We start from the raw sequence: 19,410 nt of genomic DNA, 5'->3' as shown, positions 1-19,410 counted from the left end.
TAGTGTGCAAACTAATGTGTGCATTTTTTGTAAGTTTAGCCTAGTTTGCTAACGAGCAGCGTTTGTCGTAGGATAGTTAGCTGGCTAGCTAGCTAGTCTGGACCACGTATGGACACATTTGCACCTGTAGGTTTTGCTTAACATTCACACACTGAATTTTTTTGGTTAAAGATTTGATTTCCGCTGCCGCATGAAAGAATCACAGACAGGTAGGTAGTTTCAGCTTTAGGTCAAATGATGGTCGATTTGTTTTAAAGATTTGATGTGACTTCCAATGTTCTTTCTTTTTTTCTTTCTTTCTTTCTTGCAAAAGACTCTTCCCAAAAAGAAGAACCATTCAGTAATATTCAGCACTACACACAAATTAGGCACTATTGTAAAAAAAATACTGGCATATACTGTCATCAGATCCTACAGTGTCAGTTGACCACAAAGGGCCTCCCATTATAGTATATAGAAGGGGACGCAATCTAAGGGATAGATTGGTACATTCAGGAATTGTATAGGCCTATATAAGCTGAGCGCCACTAGGCCTGTAGATGTCACTGCAGGCTGGTTGTATGTAAGTTTCTACTGTTCCTCTTTTAGCTCCACCCCCGAGCAAAGTATAAATACTGACCGGGACCCAGTGTCCGGTGAGAAGGACGTTTCACTACTTGAGTGATGACCTTTCTCTTGAGCACGTAAAATAAAAACATAATCAACAGCAGTCAACTGAGTTGTTTACTGAAGAAATTCCACGACACATGCCAACAGCAAACCTAGGAAGGGCGTCACTCAAACTCTTTTATGCCCACTCCGCAAAGGTTGCTACAAATGCAGAGGATGTGCACAATGCAACAACATGATAAAATGTGAATACTTCTGTCATCCTCATACTGGCAAAAGATTTCCAATTAATGATGTAATAACATGCTTTACTTCTCATGTCATCTATTTGATAAAGTGTCCTTGTGGTTCGGCATACTCTGGGAAAATGTCCTCTAAAAACACAAAATAAGTGAACATAAGAGCTCTATCGGGAGAAATGATAGAGAATACCCAGTGGCAGTTCACTTCCATGATTGTATACATGGCATCTCATCATTCAGGTTCTGTGGTATAGAAAAGGTGAACCCACCAGATAGAGTTGGCGATGTTGGAAAGATCTTAAACCAGAGAGAAGTGTATTGGATATACGCATTACAAACCCTATCACCGAATGGACTGAATGATGAGATACCATGGCATGTGATGCTGTAATAAAAATGGAATCTCTTTCTGATGAAAGTCAAGTATGACCGATGTCCCATTACAATGGTATCTAATCCCTGTATACATACTGTGTACAGTTCTGTATATAATATGTAGTTATTGGGACAATTTGTTGCACGTTTGACTACTGGATACCATAAGATATTGTATTGACTGACCATTTACCCTATTGATGTCATGATTGCCTCACAGCTGAGGACACAGAAAGGGGTGGAGCTTTATCTATTTAAGACACCCGAATGACAAGATCCACTTACTAGTCTGAGGAAGGTCCCGTAACGTTACCGAAACGTTACTTTGTATTAAACAGGTGTTGCATTGCCAGTAGCAGTGATGCGGGAGTTTCTTCCATTGTTTATTCTGGTGCTTCCATTCATGCCTTCACTGACAACTATATTTATTTTTGGTGTTTCTGTTCATGCCTTAAGTGGAAGATACATTTGTTATTTTTGGAATTTGATGTATGTGTGGCAAAGGAATTAACCTTGGAGCCAAGAAGTCTCTATCTGATCAACAATCCATGGTTTAATATGATATATGAGTGTACAAACACATGAGACATCTCTCTGGAATTGGAGAGTAGCTGTGTTTCTTCCAAAGACACACAGTCAACTCCCAAAACAGTGTTCACACAGTGCTTCTGTCATATTTGTTGTTGCAACCCAGGTTGTTGAAGTGACATACACACATGCCCTCTCCTGACTCAAGACATCCACAGAACAAACAGTGTCTAGGCCTATATATGAAACATATTTACATAATCATTAATAGCCTACATAAAGATCAAACATATTGCATTGCAAAATTTAATTTTAAAGTTTTGTCTGAAATATCGCTCTACAGTGTGGATTTCTTTAAAACTACAGAATTAACCTACTGAACTCTTACTTTGACGAGGGGAGGTTGTTGAACCGAATGTAGCTATGACCAATCAATCAATCAACCAATTGGTCAATGAGTGGCAATATGTATTTAATCCGACCCACACCTGAAAATCAAATATTCAAGGTATGTTTTGGTTTTGTGATTATTAACTACAAAAGGAGACTTTGAGTCATATTCTCATTTTTGTGTCTTGTTAAAAAACGAAAAAAAAACAAGCCACATGGGAAAATCAAATAATCAAGTTGTGTTTTGGTTTTCTAATATAAACAAGACAAGGAGAATTCGAGTGGCATTTTCATTTCTGCGTCTTGTTAAAAAACGAGAAAATAAAAAAGTCAGAAACAGCGGTCTGTTGTCTGTTATAGGTTTGTTTAGAAATAACAGACATAAGAATGTGTTCATTGGCCAGTCAGAACTGCGTATTCCACAAAGCAGTGTAATAAATATGTTTAATGCATACAGGCCCTGTACAGTGAGCTCAAAGGTATTTTCCACCCTTTTCCCCTTATGTTTTGGATGTGATGTAATGCCAGTACAAACTGTCAGTATTATGGATTTTCATCCACAATGGATGCACAATTCAACATATACAAACTTAACCTGTCCAAATCCTTTTCCTCCTAACCATGTACAGAAAAGTGTTATTAAACTGTTCACTGTTCCAATACTCTCAAATTAAGTAGTTTAAGTTAATTAAGTTTGATCAAATATTGCATTCTAAATATATTTGGTATTTTCTGGTTTCATTGCAGAGTGGACAGTTTCTGTTCCTGATACAGGTTCCTGAATATTATCTATCTTACCACATCTCCAGATCCATCTGCCAGGACACACTAAACCAAATATGCAAGCTAGTCACCCCTCCCATTCCCCATTTGGATTTCCTTCAAGTTCAAGGTCAAGTTTGTTTATTTATATAGCCCTTTATCGCAAGTCTGTCAGAGGACTTTACAGAGAATGAGCCTAATTAGATCTAACTTATCAAAAATGGTGAACAAAATGATATAGGACATGCATAGCGAAAAACACAGGACAGACAAGAGCAGATTTTAGCCTAACCTACCCGGCACAAAACAATGACAGGATCATGAGCGACGACAACAAAGACAGGAGAAAACTGAAAAAAAGAAACAGCATCAGAGCACAGCACAGTTTGTATGTATACAAACTGTCCAACCTAAAGTGAATATTCAGAATGCCAGGGCCCTCATTTATCAACAGTGCGTCCGTACAAATATGTGTTTAAAGCATGCATACGACCATTTCCAAGCAAAGAATCGCATTTATCAATCTGTACTTTGAAAATGAAAGACCACCAAGAAAGACAGGAACAGACAATCACATGAATAGGCCTTTTCATAATTATGAATATAAAAATATTTAGGCTACAGTAGTGATAATAAAAGTGCATGTTATACCATTCTTAAACAATTTCGACAGTTCATGTTGTTCAACTATATTATCTAGTCCATAAGCATACTGAATTAAATCGACTAATTGGCATCATTTTAAATGTTAGTATGGGTGATGAAATGCAGGGTATAGGCAATAATAAAAGGCCACAATAATACATTGATTGTTGTGTGCGTAAAATGGCTCATCTTGCTTTGATGGATGATTTGGAGCATTATGCATTGCGCATGGAGCGCGTTTTCAGACAGCGCACCAACATTTTAACTGAAACCGATGAGTGGCGACTCAGTAGATTTTGTTTTCCAAGCCCTGTTTCCTGCCCCACCTTCTTCTTCAGGGAGGACCTGCAGGCTTAGAGAAATATGTTCAAAATATAGCCGCAAGTGGCGATTGCGAGGTCCAAGCACAATTTGAAAAGACGGATAGATAGACAAAACATTACAGAAGGTAGAAAGACACACACAAAAACTGGCATGTTGGGAAGATCGGACATGCAGTCTATTAGTTATGGCTTTACACCGGCTTGTGTTGGCCTGTGACTTCTGTCATTGTTGAAGTTATTCCCAACGGCCAAATTTTCAATTACTTGTTCTTTTTTTATTTTTTTTTATTTAAATGTGTAAGAAACAATAACAAACAATAACAAGTGAACATTTAACATTGACTAAGTAACAAAGACATTATGACAGGACATTCAGTGGACAGTTTCTGTTCCTGATACAGGTTCCTGAATATTATCTATCTTACCACATCTCCAGATCCATCTGCCAGGACACACTAAACCAAATATGCAAGCTAGTCACCCCTCCCATTCCCCATTTGGATTTCTTTCAAGTTCAAGGTCAAGTTTGTTTATTTATATAGCCCTTTATCGCAAGTCTGTCTCAGAGGACTTTACAGAGAATGAGCCTAATTAGATCAAACTCAAATCAGTGGTATACGACATGCTAGGGTTGGGCGATGTCTACCAAATAGTGAAACATCGCGATGGACGATGATATAATTGTTGTTGGGGGGGTGGGGGGATTTTATAGACGAACAAGAAAAGATGTTCTTCCATATGTCCGTAATGAAACGAACAAGGCTCTCCTGTGAGCTGCTCTGGTACTAAAATTTGTATATACTTTCTTTTATACTTTTTACATGTATGTAGCCAATGTTGGATATGAATTACTATTTCTATTTTTTGCACATTTGAGCCCACAGCCCATCCTCACCTACTCACCTGGTCTTTCCTTACTTTTCCTCCCTATAGCCTATGCTTAAGCAACCTCATTAAGCAGATCATCTGATTATAAAAAAATATTTTAAATACTAGTCATAGTGATGTAACTGCAGAATATACCAGTGAGTGAATTTAAAAAAAAAAAAAGGCAGCCAGCCCAGCGGATGTGAGCGGATATCGATCAATGACGGTGGCAGATCACCTTGCATAATATATATCTATAATTTGTTTAAGATAATTGCATAATTCGCTTCGCATTTCTTTTGCACAGCAAAATCTTGACTGTTAAATTGGGTTTATGTAACTCTTTGAATGTAAAATGGAAATCCCGAGTGTCCAGGTGGGAACAGCAGCAGGGAAGAATACTAGGCCAGCACTGATGACGGAAGAGCCAGGACAGCACCCGTTCTAGTACCATTACTTGTGTAGACACACAAGACACACACATACACAGGCAGACATGCATACACATACACATCCAATACATACACATATACTGTACACAGGCACAGACAGCTCACCAGAAATAAGCTTACTCAGTCAAACATACAATACACATTTCCAGACACACACATACACTCACACATGGCCACATGCAAACAAAACAAAACACTTACAATATACAAACAGAAAATAGCAAAATATTCCTAGCTGGACTGGCACAAGAAAGTTTTTTTTACAGTTGTTTTGAATTGATTGGGAGCAAAATTAACAAAGTATGGAGGAAGTAAATTCCATATCTTGGAGCCTCTGTATTCAGTTCTAAACTGAGATGTAGATGTGTGACACGTAAGGGGGTCTGAGTGATTGTAGATTTTGTGTAGAGCAGCCATTCCCAAACTTAAGAATCTAAAATAAAATGTATCAATATCCAACCCATCGATCAAATCCCAGCGATAGGTGCTCACTTGAGTACTTTCTACGAGTCCTTCTTTTTGTTTTCACGGATTCATTTAGATCTTCTGATGATTCGCTTGTGGAGGTTGATTCTCCATTAATAGCTTTCCTTTTGCAAGCTGACAGCCACCGCTCCATTTTTACTCTTCCCCCGCCAATGACGAGATATACGACACGTTCTGGCCGGATCAAAAATAGGTCAGATAAATGAAGAATAACACGTAATTTAAATCCCATGGCTTTGTTTTATTAGTTCTGATTACTTTTTTTAATGCAAATATTTAATCATAAATATTTTATGGTAATTTCAAACTTAATTACAAAATTGAAAATTAAAAACTTTTTATTTATTTTAAAATGACCTCTCGCAGCCCACCTGCAGTACCTTCACGGCCCACCAGTGGGCCGCGGCCCACACTTTGGGAATCACTGGTGTAGAGTAATGATGAAACTGAAAATTAAACAAAACGGTATCATGAAAAAAAGGAAGTGTTTTATTTAGCGACCCGTATACAACAAATATGGTGAATATTCAGAATGCCAGGTTTTTCCCACGGCGCAGCCGAGGGCATCACGCGGCAAATTCAGGTCAGTCAGTCAGTCAGTCAGTCAGTCATGTAACACTTCGTGAGCCTCTAGTTTACCGGCTGGGCGGTGTTTGGACCTTAGCGCCAATCACAGTGCTTAAAAATGGAAAACTCCACTCAACCGGGAAGCCGGGACACATTAAACAAACGCACATTACTATTATTATTATTATTATTATGTATCATTTATTATTCTATGCTTACTATCATATTGCACTATTATTATTACTATTTATTATTATTGTATTGCATTCTGGAATATATTACATAACTATCTATTTTGCGCACCCAGGTGTCCTCACTAAGTTTCCAGTTGATGTTATTGAGTTGTTATTGAGTTTAGGCTTACCTTGGAGTAGGGGCGTCTCACCCATCCTGTTGAATATGGGGTTTGTGCTAAGTCTTAATCAGAGTAAGCGAGAACACATTTTGCAGTTCAGGTAGCTGCCATGTGAGAGAGAAATCCTAAAACCCACTTTGCCATATTTTGTAGTATTCATACTGGCTACGTTATTGAGCAGGATAGGTATAAACATAGTTGCACACGTGAGTACTGAGACTAATTGTATTGGGGGTGGGGACTCAGATCCTTCCGCTATCACAATCGGCCAAGGTAGGAACACACTAGTTACACCCCTACAAAGCGGTGGCTCAACCCCTTCGCTACATGCCTCTCCCACCATGTTGAAATACAAGACAGCCCAACGGACAGAAATATATCCATCAATAATTCTTTCCGACGGATCAGTGTGGCCGCAGCTAGTGGAATGCAACACACGCGCCGTGGGCCTGTACAGGATCTGTACTTGTTTGAATAGAGGAGTAGTTTTGAGTCTTTGAGTTGAGTATATAACTACTAATCTTAAAATAACCTTACATTTACATTCACCGCTAAATTCATACAAAATCCCCTTAAAATTAGGGAGTGATTAATTGAGGAGACCAAATCGAAACCTCCTTAAACACCCCCTTAATTTTTGACTGCTTACTTTCTAATTTCATAAGAAATTCAGGGAGACAGGAACGTTCCATTAATGACTCATTAATAACCCTGTAAACCATGCACAAAGGGCATAAAAATCCCATAATTACTAGTGCCTCCATTAATCAACCCATGAATAAATCCCTTAAAAACCCATTATTTTAAAGCTATGTTATTTTTAACAGCTAATTAACATTCATGTAATGGAAAAATTAAGGACATTTCAGGGATAAAATGAAGGGGTTTGGTTTCTGAAAACAGTGAATGAGTTTTAATTTTGACAATAGTGAGTATACTAATATATTTTTAGCAATTGTTGACGCTATTGTGTGAAATATGTGGCTTCCAAGATATGTGTTCGTCGACTGTCACACCAAAGAATCGAGTAGTTTTGATCATTTTTATGGGGACGTTATCAATTAGCACTTGTACATTATTGTTTACATGAGGTTTAGAACAAAAGAAGATACAATTGTTTTCTTAATATTAAGAGAGAGTTTGTTGACTTTAAGCCATTTTGACAGCTTGTCTAGCTCTTCATTTACAGCCGTTGTTATAGTGCATACATTCCTAAAAAACACACTGGTGTCATCGGCAAATAGTGTCTGTAGTGTTTGGCAAATCATTAATTTATATAAGATATAAAAGCAGTAAAAGACCCTATCTTCATATAACTGACATCACGCTGATGCGATGAATTTCTATAATTTACACAATGATTTCTATCAGCCTAAAAATGTGAGTAAACTCTATTCTTGCAAATAAAAAGTTTAGGTTAGCTCCACTGCATCCCCGATTGTTTTCCTTACACTACGCTTTTAAAGCAATTACACTACAATTTTAGTCTTTATCAGACACTTGCAGTACATGAAATTGGTACACTTTCAAACTTTAATCTGTTCTTCCCTGCCGGCCCCACCACTGGGTCCATTATTACAAACGCAAGTTGCACGGTCAAGCGTGGTTCAAACCCACAGAACTTTATTTTAAATTCTAGTCAAGATAACAGGTTTTCCAAAGATACCAAATATGTCATGCTACATACAGGGAAATGTATATATAATGATGCACAAACATCTAGATTTGTGCAGCCATAAAAACATGGCGTCTTGTATTTGAATATTTCAATATAAGCAGCTAGAGCTTCAAGAAAGCGTTGGAACAGCAGATATGGAATATGGATGTGATGTTGTTGTACAGTTAGGAACCTTTTTTTTTTGTAGCTTTGAAGCTAATTAAGGGGAAATTTAAGGGTAAAGTCAGCTAAAGTCAGGGTACAAGAGGTTAAATTCTTCCCGTTTTGCTAGATCAGCAACCCACACAGAGATCAAAACCCCAACCACAAGGAAGAAGTGAGCCATTCACTGATTGTGAATCACGCTCTGGAGTAAATACTACACACACACACACACACACGCACACACACACATAGCACACATGCACATGCAGATGCACATGCAGGGGACAGCCCAGTGGGAGTGTTCAGAGGTCAGAAGCCGCTGCCACAGACTCACTCAAACTGTGTTCAGAGAAAGTCTCATTTTGTTCTGCTGTCTGATCCACCATGACTCTGTCTGTGATTGTCCAACTCTGTGCTCTGCTCACCATCAGCCAGCAGGTAAGGATATATTATTTATTATTTATTTATTTATTTATATATTTTTTATATTATGTATTTTTATATGATATTATAATATTATTATAATACTACTAGACTATACTACTAGACTATTATAATATTTTTATACAATATACATTATGTATATATAATTTTACATATTCTATTTTATTTGACAAATGACCATTATTTTATACAGCCTGTTTTCAAAAGTAGGTATACATTTTTATATACATTATTAATACTCTTTGTATTACTAGAGATTAAAGATTTTACAGTTTCCAGGTACACTTCAAAGGTAGGTTAAAATGGACTAAAATTACTAAAAAGTTTTGTTTATCATTAATCCCATCTCTCCTGCTCTGATTCATTATCAGCTGTGTTGATCTGATAGCCTATAAACTTTTTTTCTTATAAAAATAAATAAATAAATAAACCCAGAGTGGGTGTCTCACCTCACCTGCACACCTATATTTCTTTTCTATTTCATTTTTTCATGTGTGCAAAATAAATACAATTCTTCATATTTCCCAGGCTGCGTCCTTGCCCGGCTGTGTGTGTGACCTCACTAGCTCAGAGCAGCCCTTCCCTCATGACAAACTCAGCAGCGTGGAGGACAGTGCAAACAAATGTAGCAGCAGCATCACCCAGCAGAAGGTAAATAGTGCCTCTGAACCAGAGTCTGCAGGGTTTCCTTCCTTTCAGCTGATTTCACTTTGCTGATTAGTTCCTCCTCTCTGACTGAAATCAGTGAAGTGAAATCACCTGGTCTAGTATTTGGTCTGAGGGAAACCTAAATGCCTACATTTTAGACATTTACTTTCACTGAGATCAAAGCCATGTTGAACACAGCGTCCGACCGCGACATCTGCTGGACACGAGCAACATTGCAACCAAAGAAGGGCAGATTATTTTGGGAGCATCACATTGTGAGTCAAGTTAATTATTAGATTTTAACAGAAAAATCCACCCTAAAACATTTTAACACTGATAAAAAAAGGAGCTATTTGTGATTGGTGATTTGATGTAGTATTTTTCTTTTGTGAATTGATTGGTGGTTTACGGAAGAGGATTAGGGCCACGTGAAAAATGTATTTGAGTTGTGAGATTAAAGTCAGAATTCTGAGTTTATTCTCAGAATTCTGACTTTAATCTCAGAATTCTGACTTTATTCTCAGAATTCTGACTTTAAACTGAGAACTCAAATACATTTTTCACATGTGGCCCTAATCCTCTTCCGTAGTGGTTTGCAGATGAATCTATGAACAAACGAGATTCCAATAACAGCGACCACTAGTGTTGTAGTACTCGAGATCAGTCTTGGTCTCGAGACCGGTCTTAAGACCACATTGTGATGGTCTCGGTCTTGTCTCGGACTTGACTGCATTTTTACTCGGTCTTGACTCGGTCTCGGACAAAGAGGACTCTGAATTTTATTTCAAGACCAGTCGAGACCACAAGTGCAGTAACATCATTAGGCTACCTGCCGGTGCATTGTCTGATTTATTTATTTTTTACTGTGATTGGATATAAAACTTTCCCCTTCAAATTGCAACCGATAACTTGGCTTATTTTAAGTTTGAAAGTTTATTAACCATTAAACGCTGCCACCCTCACTCACCCCCCTCTGAGCTGCGCCAAGAAAGAGAACGCAGGATACAGGAGGAGAGAGCACCATGTGTGGCTGAGGAGGAGCGAATGAGATAATACAATTTGCCTCCAGAAATCACAGAGAGTTTTGCAAAACAGTTCTAAGAACAAGCACCGATTCTATACAGGCGCATGGCGCGTTCAATTCAACGCGCTGCATTAAAGCATTGCGACACAGTTATCGGTTAAATTATAATTTCACTAATGTTAGGCTTAAATTCCACAAGGTAATAACGTTACCGTTAAAGTCTGTAATGCAGCAGAAGACGTGTTATCAGGTTACTGTTTATACCATTACTAACCCAGGCGAGTACATTGTGGAATTTTAAGTTTCACTTTCTTCTGGCTCTGGCAGATTGAGTAGGGGAGAGCGGGGCAAGTTCTCACATTGGTCAAAGTCAAAACACTATAACATAAAAACAATTTGTAGCCTATACATGACAGTAAGTTTATGTTTCTTCTCATTTCAGGAATCAAAATAATTAAACATTGTGACATAAAAGCAAGGGTCAGCTATAACCTGATAATAATTTTGAATGTTTTAGTGAAGCTATCTGCTCAGGGTGTTTTAACACTTCTGTTTCATTCTGCCCACTGTCTTGAGCCTTTCCAAAGGTCAGTGAAATCGAATTGCAATGTTTCAAAGGATTGCCTTCTGTCACTGAGTACATACTGTACATCCATTTGTATTTTACTTAAATTCCTAAATAATGCTTTCTTTCTTTTTGAATTTTAGCAGAGAAATGTTGAGCCATCACTCTGATTACATGGTCTTGAAAATGGACTCGCATTGGTCTGGTCTCGGTCTTGACTCGGTCTCGCCCCCCTTCGGTCTTGGTCTTGACTTGGTCTCGCCCCCTCAAAGTCTTGGTCTTGACTCGGACTTGATACGCTCTGGTCTTGGTCTTGACTCGGTCTCGGTTTAGGTGGTCTCGACTACAACACTAGCGACCACTGCATGCAGCCGAATGCTACTTTTTACCCTCTGGAACAACCACATTGTTGACACCATCTGCAAGTCACTCTGGATATATGTAATAACACCTGCACCTGCACCTGGGAGTGCACAACTACCTTTCATTGTATGTGCACCTGTGCAATGGCCCGGCTTGCACTAGGTCAACCTAGTGTTGTTCTCTTTTCCATGCAGAGTGTGGAGCTGGATAGCCTGTTGCTGGGCCTGCAGCATCGTTTGCCCCAGCTGGAGGCAGACATGTCTGTGCTGGAGAGGGAGGATGACGGGGAGCTGTACGGAGCCGTCAGCCTGCAGGTGATCGAGAACGAGCTGGTGGAGATCCTGCAGCTCATGAACAAGCTCAACAGCACCACGCTGGCACACAGCCGCCTCACCTCTGACACCGCTCAACAGGTACGTTCATGTGGCAACCGGCTCCTGCAGCACTGACATGGCTCACAACACAGATACAAGAAAAGTTCTGAATTGTGACCCTGCTCAGGAGGGTAGCTTCACATCAAACCTTGTTTAGAACCTCATTTTGACATTTTCAATGTTGTGTTTGTGTGTTTCAATTCACAATGAGGTCTACCCGATATCAAGTTATCATATATGTTTTACGTAATAAACACAGGTGCAAAATATCTGAATTTTAACTCTCTGTGGCAAAGATCTGATCTTTTCATTTCAGTCAAAACAGGGAGAAACCGGATGTTTGTTTCATATTTTGAACATAATGAAAAGGTCTAGTATATTATGACCACATATGTAAAAATGTATACAGCTGCTGAGATTTCTGTTTTTCAAATTTCACTTTCCAACCCATTTTGGAACAAAACTCCCCACCTACTGGAGTTTGACAAGTTCTGCCAATGTTGCTGCAGTTCCTACGAAATGCCAGTAGAGGCCAGTGAACTATATAGATCATTTAATGCCCCTTTAATGTATCTTCCTTTACGTCTAGCAATTTGAGCGAAAGTTAGAGGGAGAATTAAAATAAAAATGTTTGTTGAGTTTTGTTTAATGCCTGAGAGTTTTGAGAATTCTACAAAATATTCTTTGTTATTCCAGTCCAGTTCCTCTGCTAACTGGCAATTTTGCCATCATTAGAATACCCTTAAAATGTCATAAAGTAATAGAAACAGTTCCTGCATTTCAACAGTAAATATTATACCGTCTGCTGTGCTGTCTTTCAGGTGCAGGACCTGAAAGATGAGATGCAGCAGCTGGAAGTCTATGACAGCATGCAGGTGGTGAAGAACCAGCAGGCCAACCATCGTCTGAAGAGAGACCTGGACCAGTGCAGGAACGGACATCACCCCACCACCCAGCCCACGCAGCCTGCAAGTGGTACATCCCAAACCTCCACCTAACCTCCATCCCAACATGGTGTGTCCCAAAACCACACTGACCTTCCCCCCTCTGTCCTCAGGTAACTGTCCCCATGGTCACTTTCTGAACGTGACTGGGCCAGGGGTCTACACAGCAGGAGAGTATCCTGGCTCCTACAAGTATGGATCCTGGGGTCGCGATCCCAAACCTGAGGCGGGAAAGGAGAACTGGTATTGGCTGGTCATGCTCACCTCCAGTAACGTATACAGCAATTACGTACGCCGCTACTCCAGCCTGAGCTCCCTCATCATTGGGGTGAGCGTTCCAGGTAAAGTATAGTTGTGTTTTCGATGTGGTCTGGTGGTTAGTGTCCTGATACTACACTGATAAATGGAGTTCAATTCCCTTTAAGTCATCACAAAGATTTAAAGTAGTGGCTTGGTGCTAGTTTTGTGGACTGGATTCCATCTGTTTTCTTGTTCATTTGTTGATCTGTTCGTAATGCACAATATCTCAGACACTGCTGATGAGATTTTGGCAAAGTTTGGGTAGATGATGCATCTCACCACTGCATGCCGACATTTTCAAAATTACACCGATTGGCCCAAGGGGGGCGCTACAATAACATTGTACAATCCCTTTTGGATTCCTTTGGATCCCTTTTGGATTTTGCCTAAAAGTAGCTGCAGCTCAGAAACTATAAGAGCTACAGTTCCCAAACTTGGCAGATCGGTTCAAAGTCCCCCCTTCTACTCAAATCTAAAAAATTACACCAATTGACCTCATGGTGGCACTATAACAGCCCTCTTTACGTTTTGGTCCATAACTTCTGAACCACAGGTTGTAGAATCAAAATTCTTCTTTCCCTGAATTCCCTGGGTCATTACGCATCTACCCATATAGGCCACGGCCATTTCGGTCTGACTAGATTTTCTGCCATTTTGAATTTTTTCAAAAAACGTTTTTTTGCTACTCCTTCAAATTTTGTCCAATCTTCACCATACTTGATACACCACATATCTAGACACACACCCACACATGCACGTACCCACACGGACACGCCCACACACACGTGCCTACACACATCACATATGCTAGGTATTTTTTTATTATGGGCTGTCACACACAACAGTTTTCACTCTCAGCAATCACACACATTTTCTCTAGAAAATGCACCTTTCTAGTTCTTTAACTTCTTCTGTACAGTTTTTTGGCACCTAACTATACTTTAAGCTAGAAACTCCATTCAAACTTCAAAATGTTCAGCTTTTGTTTGGACATTATCAGATGTATTCAACTTTTTGATATCTATTATACTTTTTACAGTATTTTAATGGACGGAATGTTCAAACTCAGCACTTTTTGAACTCTACTCTTACATACTTTCAGCCAGAAACTTCATTCAAACTTCAAGGACATTAGGACATTAGGACATTATTACATGTATTCCACTTTTTTTTAATATCTTTTATACTTTTTGAACTATTCAACTTTTTAGTACCTGTTTTTACAATGTAAGTCTATGGGAGGACTGTTCAAACCATGCTCTGTTTGCACTCTAACTCCTCTTTCATACTTTGTACTACAAACTCTATACAAACTTTAAACGGGTCACCATTTTTAGTACTTTATTACTGAAAGTGGTGAACTAAAATGACTAAAAAACTATTATTATTGTACATTTTGAGAAATCACAGTTTTTAGTTTTATGCTTTTCTTCAACCTTTATAATTGGAGCATATGGAGCCAGCCTAGAGTGGGTGATGTCATAACTCAATCTAGCCACTGTAGCAGACTGTACATGATTTTTACTAAATTCACACGTTTAAACTGTGACAGTTCACACAACTTTAGCACTACATACACATAATATACATCAAAAGCTTCAGCTACTTCTGCTCTCACTCACAGTATGAATATATAAGCGATATGATGTATAGTTTTTGAGATATTGACGTTTGTTTGACACTAGCGCTCCACTCTCTTTCACACTAGTTTCTGCTGCACTGCTGCTCCATAACACAGGCAGCTGTTCTGCTTTTTTCACTCTTCTCCATTTCAACATGTCTTTTACATATTTTCATACCTTTTTCCTCTTAGTATTATTACATTTTAGAACATTTCTAACATTATTACTTGTCACTTTCTTACTTTCAGTTTTTTTCTACTGAATATACCCTTCATGCTATTCATACTCCTTCTACCTTTCAGCTTTTACACAATAGCCTTCCTACTAACTCTCTCTCCTGATGCCCTGGAGGCATGCCCAAGTTGTTCTTTAGTTTTTTGGTCGTATAAGAAGTAATCTTGTTCAGGTAAAGAAAAGTAACTCCATCCTGGATGTTCTTTTTTTTTTTTTTTTGAGATATATCTGCTTTATTTCTCAGAGATAAAGGAGGCTGTTTTCTTAGCTCCTGGAAAGTTGACATTTTGGAGATATAAGGTATACCTGACAACAGCACTATATTCCAGTTTGGTGGACACTTTACAGTACTGTTAGTATACACATTTTTAGTGTAGATGGGAATCAAACTCCTAGTCCTGGCAGTGATGGTGCCTTGCTCTACCTATTGAGTCAGACAGGAAAGTGAACCTAACTGTGGCTAGTGTGTTTTGAGGCAAAATAATAATAATAATAATATATATTTTTTTTTTTAATTGGTGCAAAAACAAAACAGTAGGGACTTTACAGATACAACAATGATTGAAACGGGGATAACAAGGGCAGACAATGAATAAACAACAACAGGGTGATGTACAGCACTTGACATGGTACATATATAAAACAAAACAAAATAAAACAAAACAAACAAAGATGAAATAGTCATAATAATTATGATGATAGTGACATCATGCAGTTACTGTGATTTAAATTAGTGTTTTAGGGAAGATCTATTATAGAACGCATGTTTATGTGTATGATTGTGTGTGTATGGGAGAGAAGAGAAAAAAAAAAATAATAATAATAACGATAATAATAATAATAATAATACATCCAGTATGTTCTATGCGGCCAGCTTAAATAGCTGATGGTGGCCAATCAGAGCCAAACAACAACAACAACCCAGGAGATAGTGCCGTACAGTAAGGATAAATTATAGCTGCCACTGCTAGTTATTGGAAGTTTTTTATTGAAAAATTCAGCAAGCTGCACAAGTAAAAACAGACCTGTCACTCACATGTGCACGCATACATCAAGCAAAGAGTTATTGTAGAGCACCCTACCTTCTAGCGGCTAACCTGGGTAGTGCAAGGCACACAAATTCACCACTGATTTGTTTTTTATTGAAACACATATATTACTAACCTGTCTGTTCTTCTTCTTCTTCTTCGTCTTCTTCTTCTTCTTCTAGGCAATGTTCAGATCCACTCCTCCAACCCAACCACCAACACCATCCAGGGTCCAAGTGCTGTTCTCTATGGAGAGGCCTTGTACTACTGCTGTTACTACCGAGATGCTGTCTGCAGATTCAACCTCACCACCAAATCTGTTACCTCCGTACAATTGCCTAAAGGCACCAGGTTCAGTTTTTCCGTTTTGTGTTGGTTTGTTTCAGCAGTTTGTTTTTTTTTCTTCTATTTATTGAAATAGAGTTTTGCTGATACGAGATAGAACCCTTGTCTTTCCAAAAAAGTAATGAAGCTTTAAACTTTTGGATGCATGCAAACTTTAAACATTTTCAAAGTGAGAAAATGATAAATAGTTGTGCCATGAAAAGATAGGATTAAACTTTAATGATCCGCATGGGGACATTCACAGCAGCAAATAATTATAACAAGATACAGCACAAAATAATAGATTCAATGAGAACAGAGTAAATGGCGAGTACTAAACATAACGCAACCGACAATCCCAGCATTTCAAGAAATGCATATTAAGTGGAATGCATATTAAAGAGTAACTAAACCCCAAACCCAAATCTGTGGTGAAGCCTGACATCTAATGGTGAAAAGTAGGGTACTGCACTGGCACTCTGCTATTGGCTGATCTTTGCTGCCAGGTGATGTCACCTTCTATAGATTACAACAGGTGGTGATGTCACCTGGCACCGAAGATCAGCCAATAGCAGAGTGCCAGTGCAGTACCCTGCTTTTAACCAGTAGATGTCAGGCTTCACCACAGATTAGTTACTCTTTAAATGAAAATGCATGAACGAACGTATAACAAGTTATGAAATATGGCATTACGAAAGTGTGCAAAAAAAACAGCAGTAGAGTATCCTGAAACAAAGAAAAATAAAGAAATGTATATGGAAATAGACTAAAAAATGAAATATTTGCAGTACAATATAAGCAAGATATTATTGAAAAAAACAGAGAAATATGTAATATATGGAAATGAGACAGACTATGGGAAATAAACAAATCTGGGAATTTTATGCTTATATACATTATGTGTAAAATGTGCATTGTATTCACAGGTTTACAGAAGGTACCGAAAGTGTCTAGGTGTTCAAGCAAAAACACATGCTGTATTTGCAAATGTTTTAGTTTAAAGGAAACTCTCCCTCACTACTGCTCTCTCTTTCCATCTCCTTTCTTTTGCAGGTTTAACTCCAAAGGTAACTTCTGCCACCTCGATGAATGCTACCCATACACAGACCTAGACCTGGCAACCGACGAGTCAGGTGTGTGGGTGATCTACACCACCTCCCAGAACTTTGGCAATCTGGTGGTGTCCCGGGTGGAAGAGGGCGAGACGCCGACGATCAACCAAACCTGGCACACCTCGCTCTACAAGCAGGCGGCGACCAACACCTTCATGGCCTGCGGCGTGCTCTACGCCACGCGCTACGTCAGCAAAGACGTCGAGGAGATCTTCTATTCCTTCGACACCTCGACAGGCGTGGAGAGGTTTGACATCGGCATACAGATTCAGAAGATGTCCGGCAACATGTATTCCCTCAACTATAGTCCCACAGACCAGATGCTGCACGCCTACACTGAGTCCCACATGGTCTCCTACAAGGTGGTGTTTGGGTGATTGGATTGGTGCTTTCAACACTGGTACACTGTAGCAATTTTCTGTACTTATTTGCTTATGTGATTTCCAAAATAAATGTATTAGCATTTCCAGCAAGCATTCGTCAGATGGCAAAGTGCAGGATGTGGCTAAGTTCAATCAAACAAGCACAAAATGCACAATATGATATTATGGCATGGTCAAAATTCATCATCAGTAAGCGAACCCGAGGAAGCAACAAGTGTTGCTTAAGCTTATTTTTGCAAATGTTATAAGAAAAATAAAGATGTGAGTAAATTGGCAGTGTGCGGTTGGATAATTCCTTTATATGGGAAAAATTCATATTTAACTGTTTTGAACTGATATCAGAAAGATATTTAATTCCTGATTTCAGCAAATGATGCAGGTAGCAGTAGACTACGGACATTGTTTCAACTTTCATTTTGGTGCTATATTTACACAAGTTTTCAAAGTTTGTGTAAAATCTGTTCAACGTCTACATGCTTGCTGGGTTATTTCTTTGCTTAGTATCAGCGACTGTACTGTAATTTTTGAGTCTCAGACAGAAGAAATAAAGGAAATATGGTTTTGTCACAAGACTATGCTCTATTGTGTTGATAGTGTAAGTTTGTCTTACATTCAAAACAGGTGACTTTCTGACATGATTGTCCAGGACAAATGTTGAAAATGATCAGACGTCTCACCCTTAAAATTCTGACATAAAGTCTTTATTTCTTATTCATTACTTGTTCAGTACATGGACAGAGACAGCTTACTTTGTATATGTATTTATATATAATATATTGAAACTTTACAGTACACATCTGAATGACGACAAAGCAGGTAAGAGTCCTTCTACCTTTTGTGAATAGAAACAAGCTCATAGGGAAGACTCCCACAATATCAAACAATCCAAACAAGAAAAAAAAAGAACAACTTATTGCTCAATACAAATCAATCATAATGGCAGTAATAAGAAGAATTATAGTAGTAATACACATGAACCAATATCATTATACCAAGATGAGGCTACACCCTATTGTTGCCTATAAAAAAGAGAAACTCCAGGGGAATAGGAACAGAAAGATGTTGGAAGTTCTTGTCACAATACAATAGTGTTGGAGTGCTCTGTTTTGGGTAACCTGCTCTATAAATACAAAGTATCTACAAGTGCAAGGAGGACCAAGGTCTATAAATTGTCGTTTTGAAGCAGAACCAAACTGATCCTGTGCCAGCCTAGGAGCCATTTACTTTCACGAATCGCTACTCGACTTCATAATTTATAGACCTTGAGGAGGACCGGGAAGGATCTGGGTTCTCTTGGAGGGGTTGAGGGTCAAAGGTTCAAGGGTTTGAATGTGCAAACCCCAGAGAGGGGGTTCTGAGGAGATGGGGGCATAGGGTTGACAATACTGTACAGCACTTCAAAGGGACGAAATACATTCAGGAGCCCCCCAGGCAGTACGGGAAGGAGTCTTATAGGAGGAAAACCAAAGTCTAGGTGGCAAAAATAGCCAATGTGAAGAGCCTAGAAAAACCACTGCGCTTACAGGTGATTGTATACTAACTCGGCTACATGCAAACTAGTTGGCGTTCGGTGTTCGTGAAATTCATCAATGAGGTTCTAGTAGGAGTGATTGAGGTGTTTG

General features: G+C 38.8%; 1 protein-coding gene across 1 annotated transcript; it reads left to right on the top strand.

The window, feature by feature from the left end:
* Nucleotides 1–8,805: 8,805 nt before the first annotated feature.
* On the top strand, nucleotides 8,806–18,319 carry LOC139655849 (olfactomedin-4-like). Its single transcript, XM_071533226.1, has 7 exons — nucleotides 8,806–8,861; nucleotides 9,396–9,518; nucleotides 11,662–11,880; nucleotides 12,663–12,816; nucleotides 12,899–13,126; nucleotides 16,152–16,320; nucleotides 17,347–18,319. The coding sequence occupies exons 1-7, from the start codon at nucleotides 8,808–8,810 to the stop codon at nucleotides 17,780–17,782; spliced, it is 1,383 nt and encodes a 460-aa protein (XP_071389327.1). The 5' UTR covers nucleotides 8,806–8,807; the 3' UTR covers nucleotides 17,783–18,319.
* The last annotated feature ends 1,091 nt before the right edge of the window (nucleotides 18,320–19,410 follow it).

This window comes from Centroberyx affinis, unplaced genomic scaffold (genome assembly GCF_046629955.1).
Source record: "Centroberyx affinis isolate AG114_WGS23_722 - 3 ecotype Tasmania unplaced genomic scaffold, CSIRO-AGI_Caff_v1 ptg002339l_1, whole genome shotgun sequence".
Classification (NCBI taxonomy): domain Eukaryota; kingdom Metazoa; phylum Chordata; class Actinopteri; order Beryciformes; family Berycidae; genus Centroberyx; species Centroberyx affinis.
The sequence above is the reverse complement of the archived record's forward strand: the minus strand, read 5'-3'. Positions and strand labels throughout refer to the sequence as shown.

Coding starts and splice junctions, on each gene's coding strand:
- LOC139655849 (XM_071533226.1), top strand. CDS start 8,808: ATGACTCTGTCTGTGATTGTCCAACTCTGTGCTCTGCTCACCATCAGC. Junction 11,881..12,662: donor CCTCTGACACCGCTCAACAG/GTACGTTCATGT, acceptor GCTGTCTTTCAG/GTGCAGGACCTGAAAGATGA. Junction 13,127..16,151: donor CATTGGGGTGAGCGTTCCAG/GTAAAGTATAGT, acceptor TTCTTCTTCTAG/GCAATGTTCAGATCCACTCC.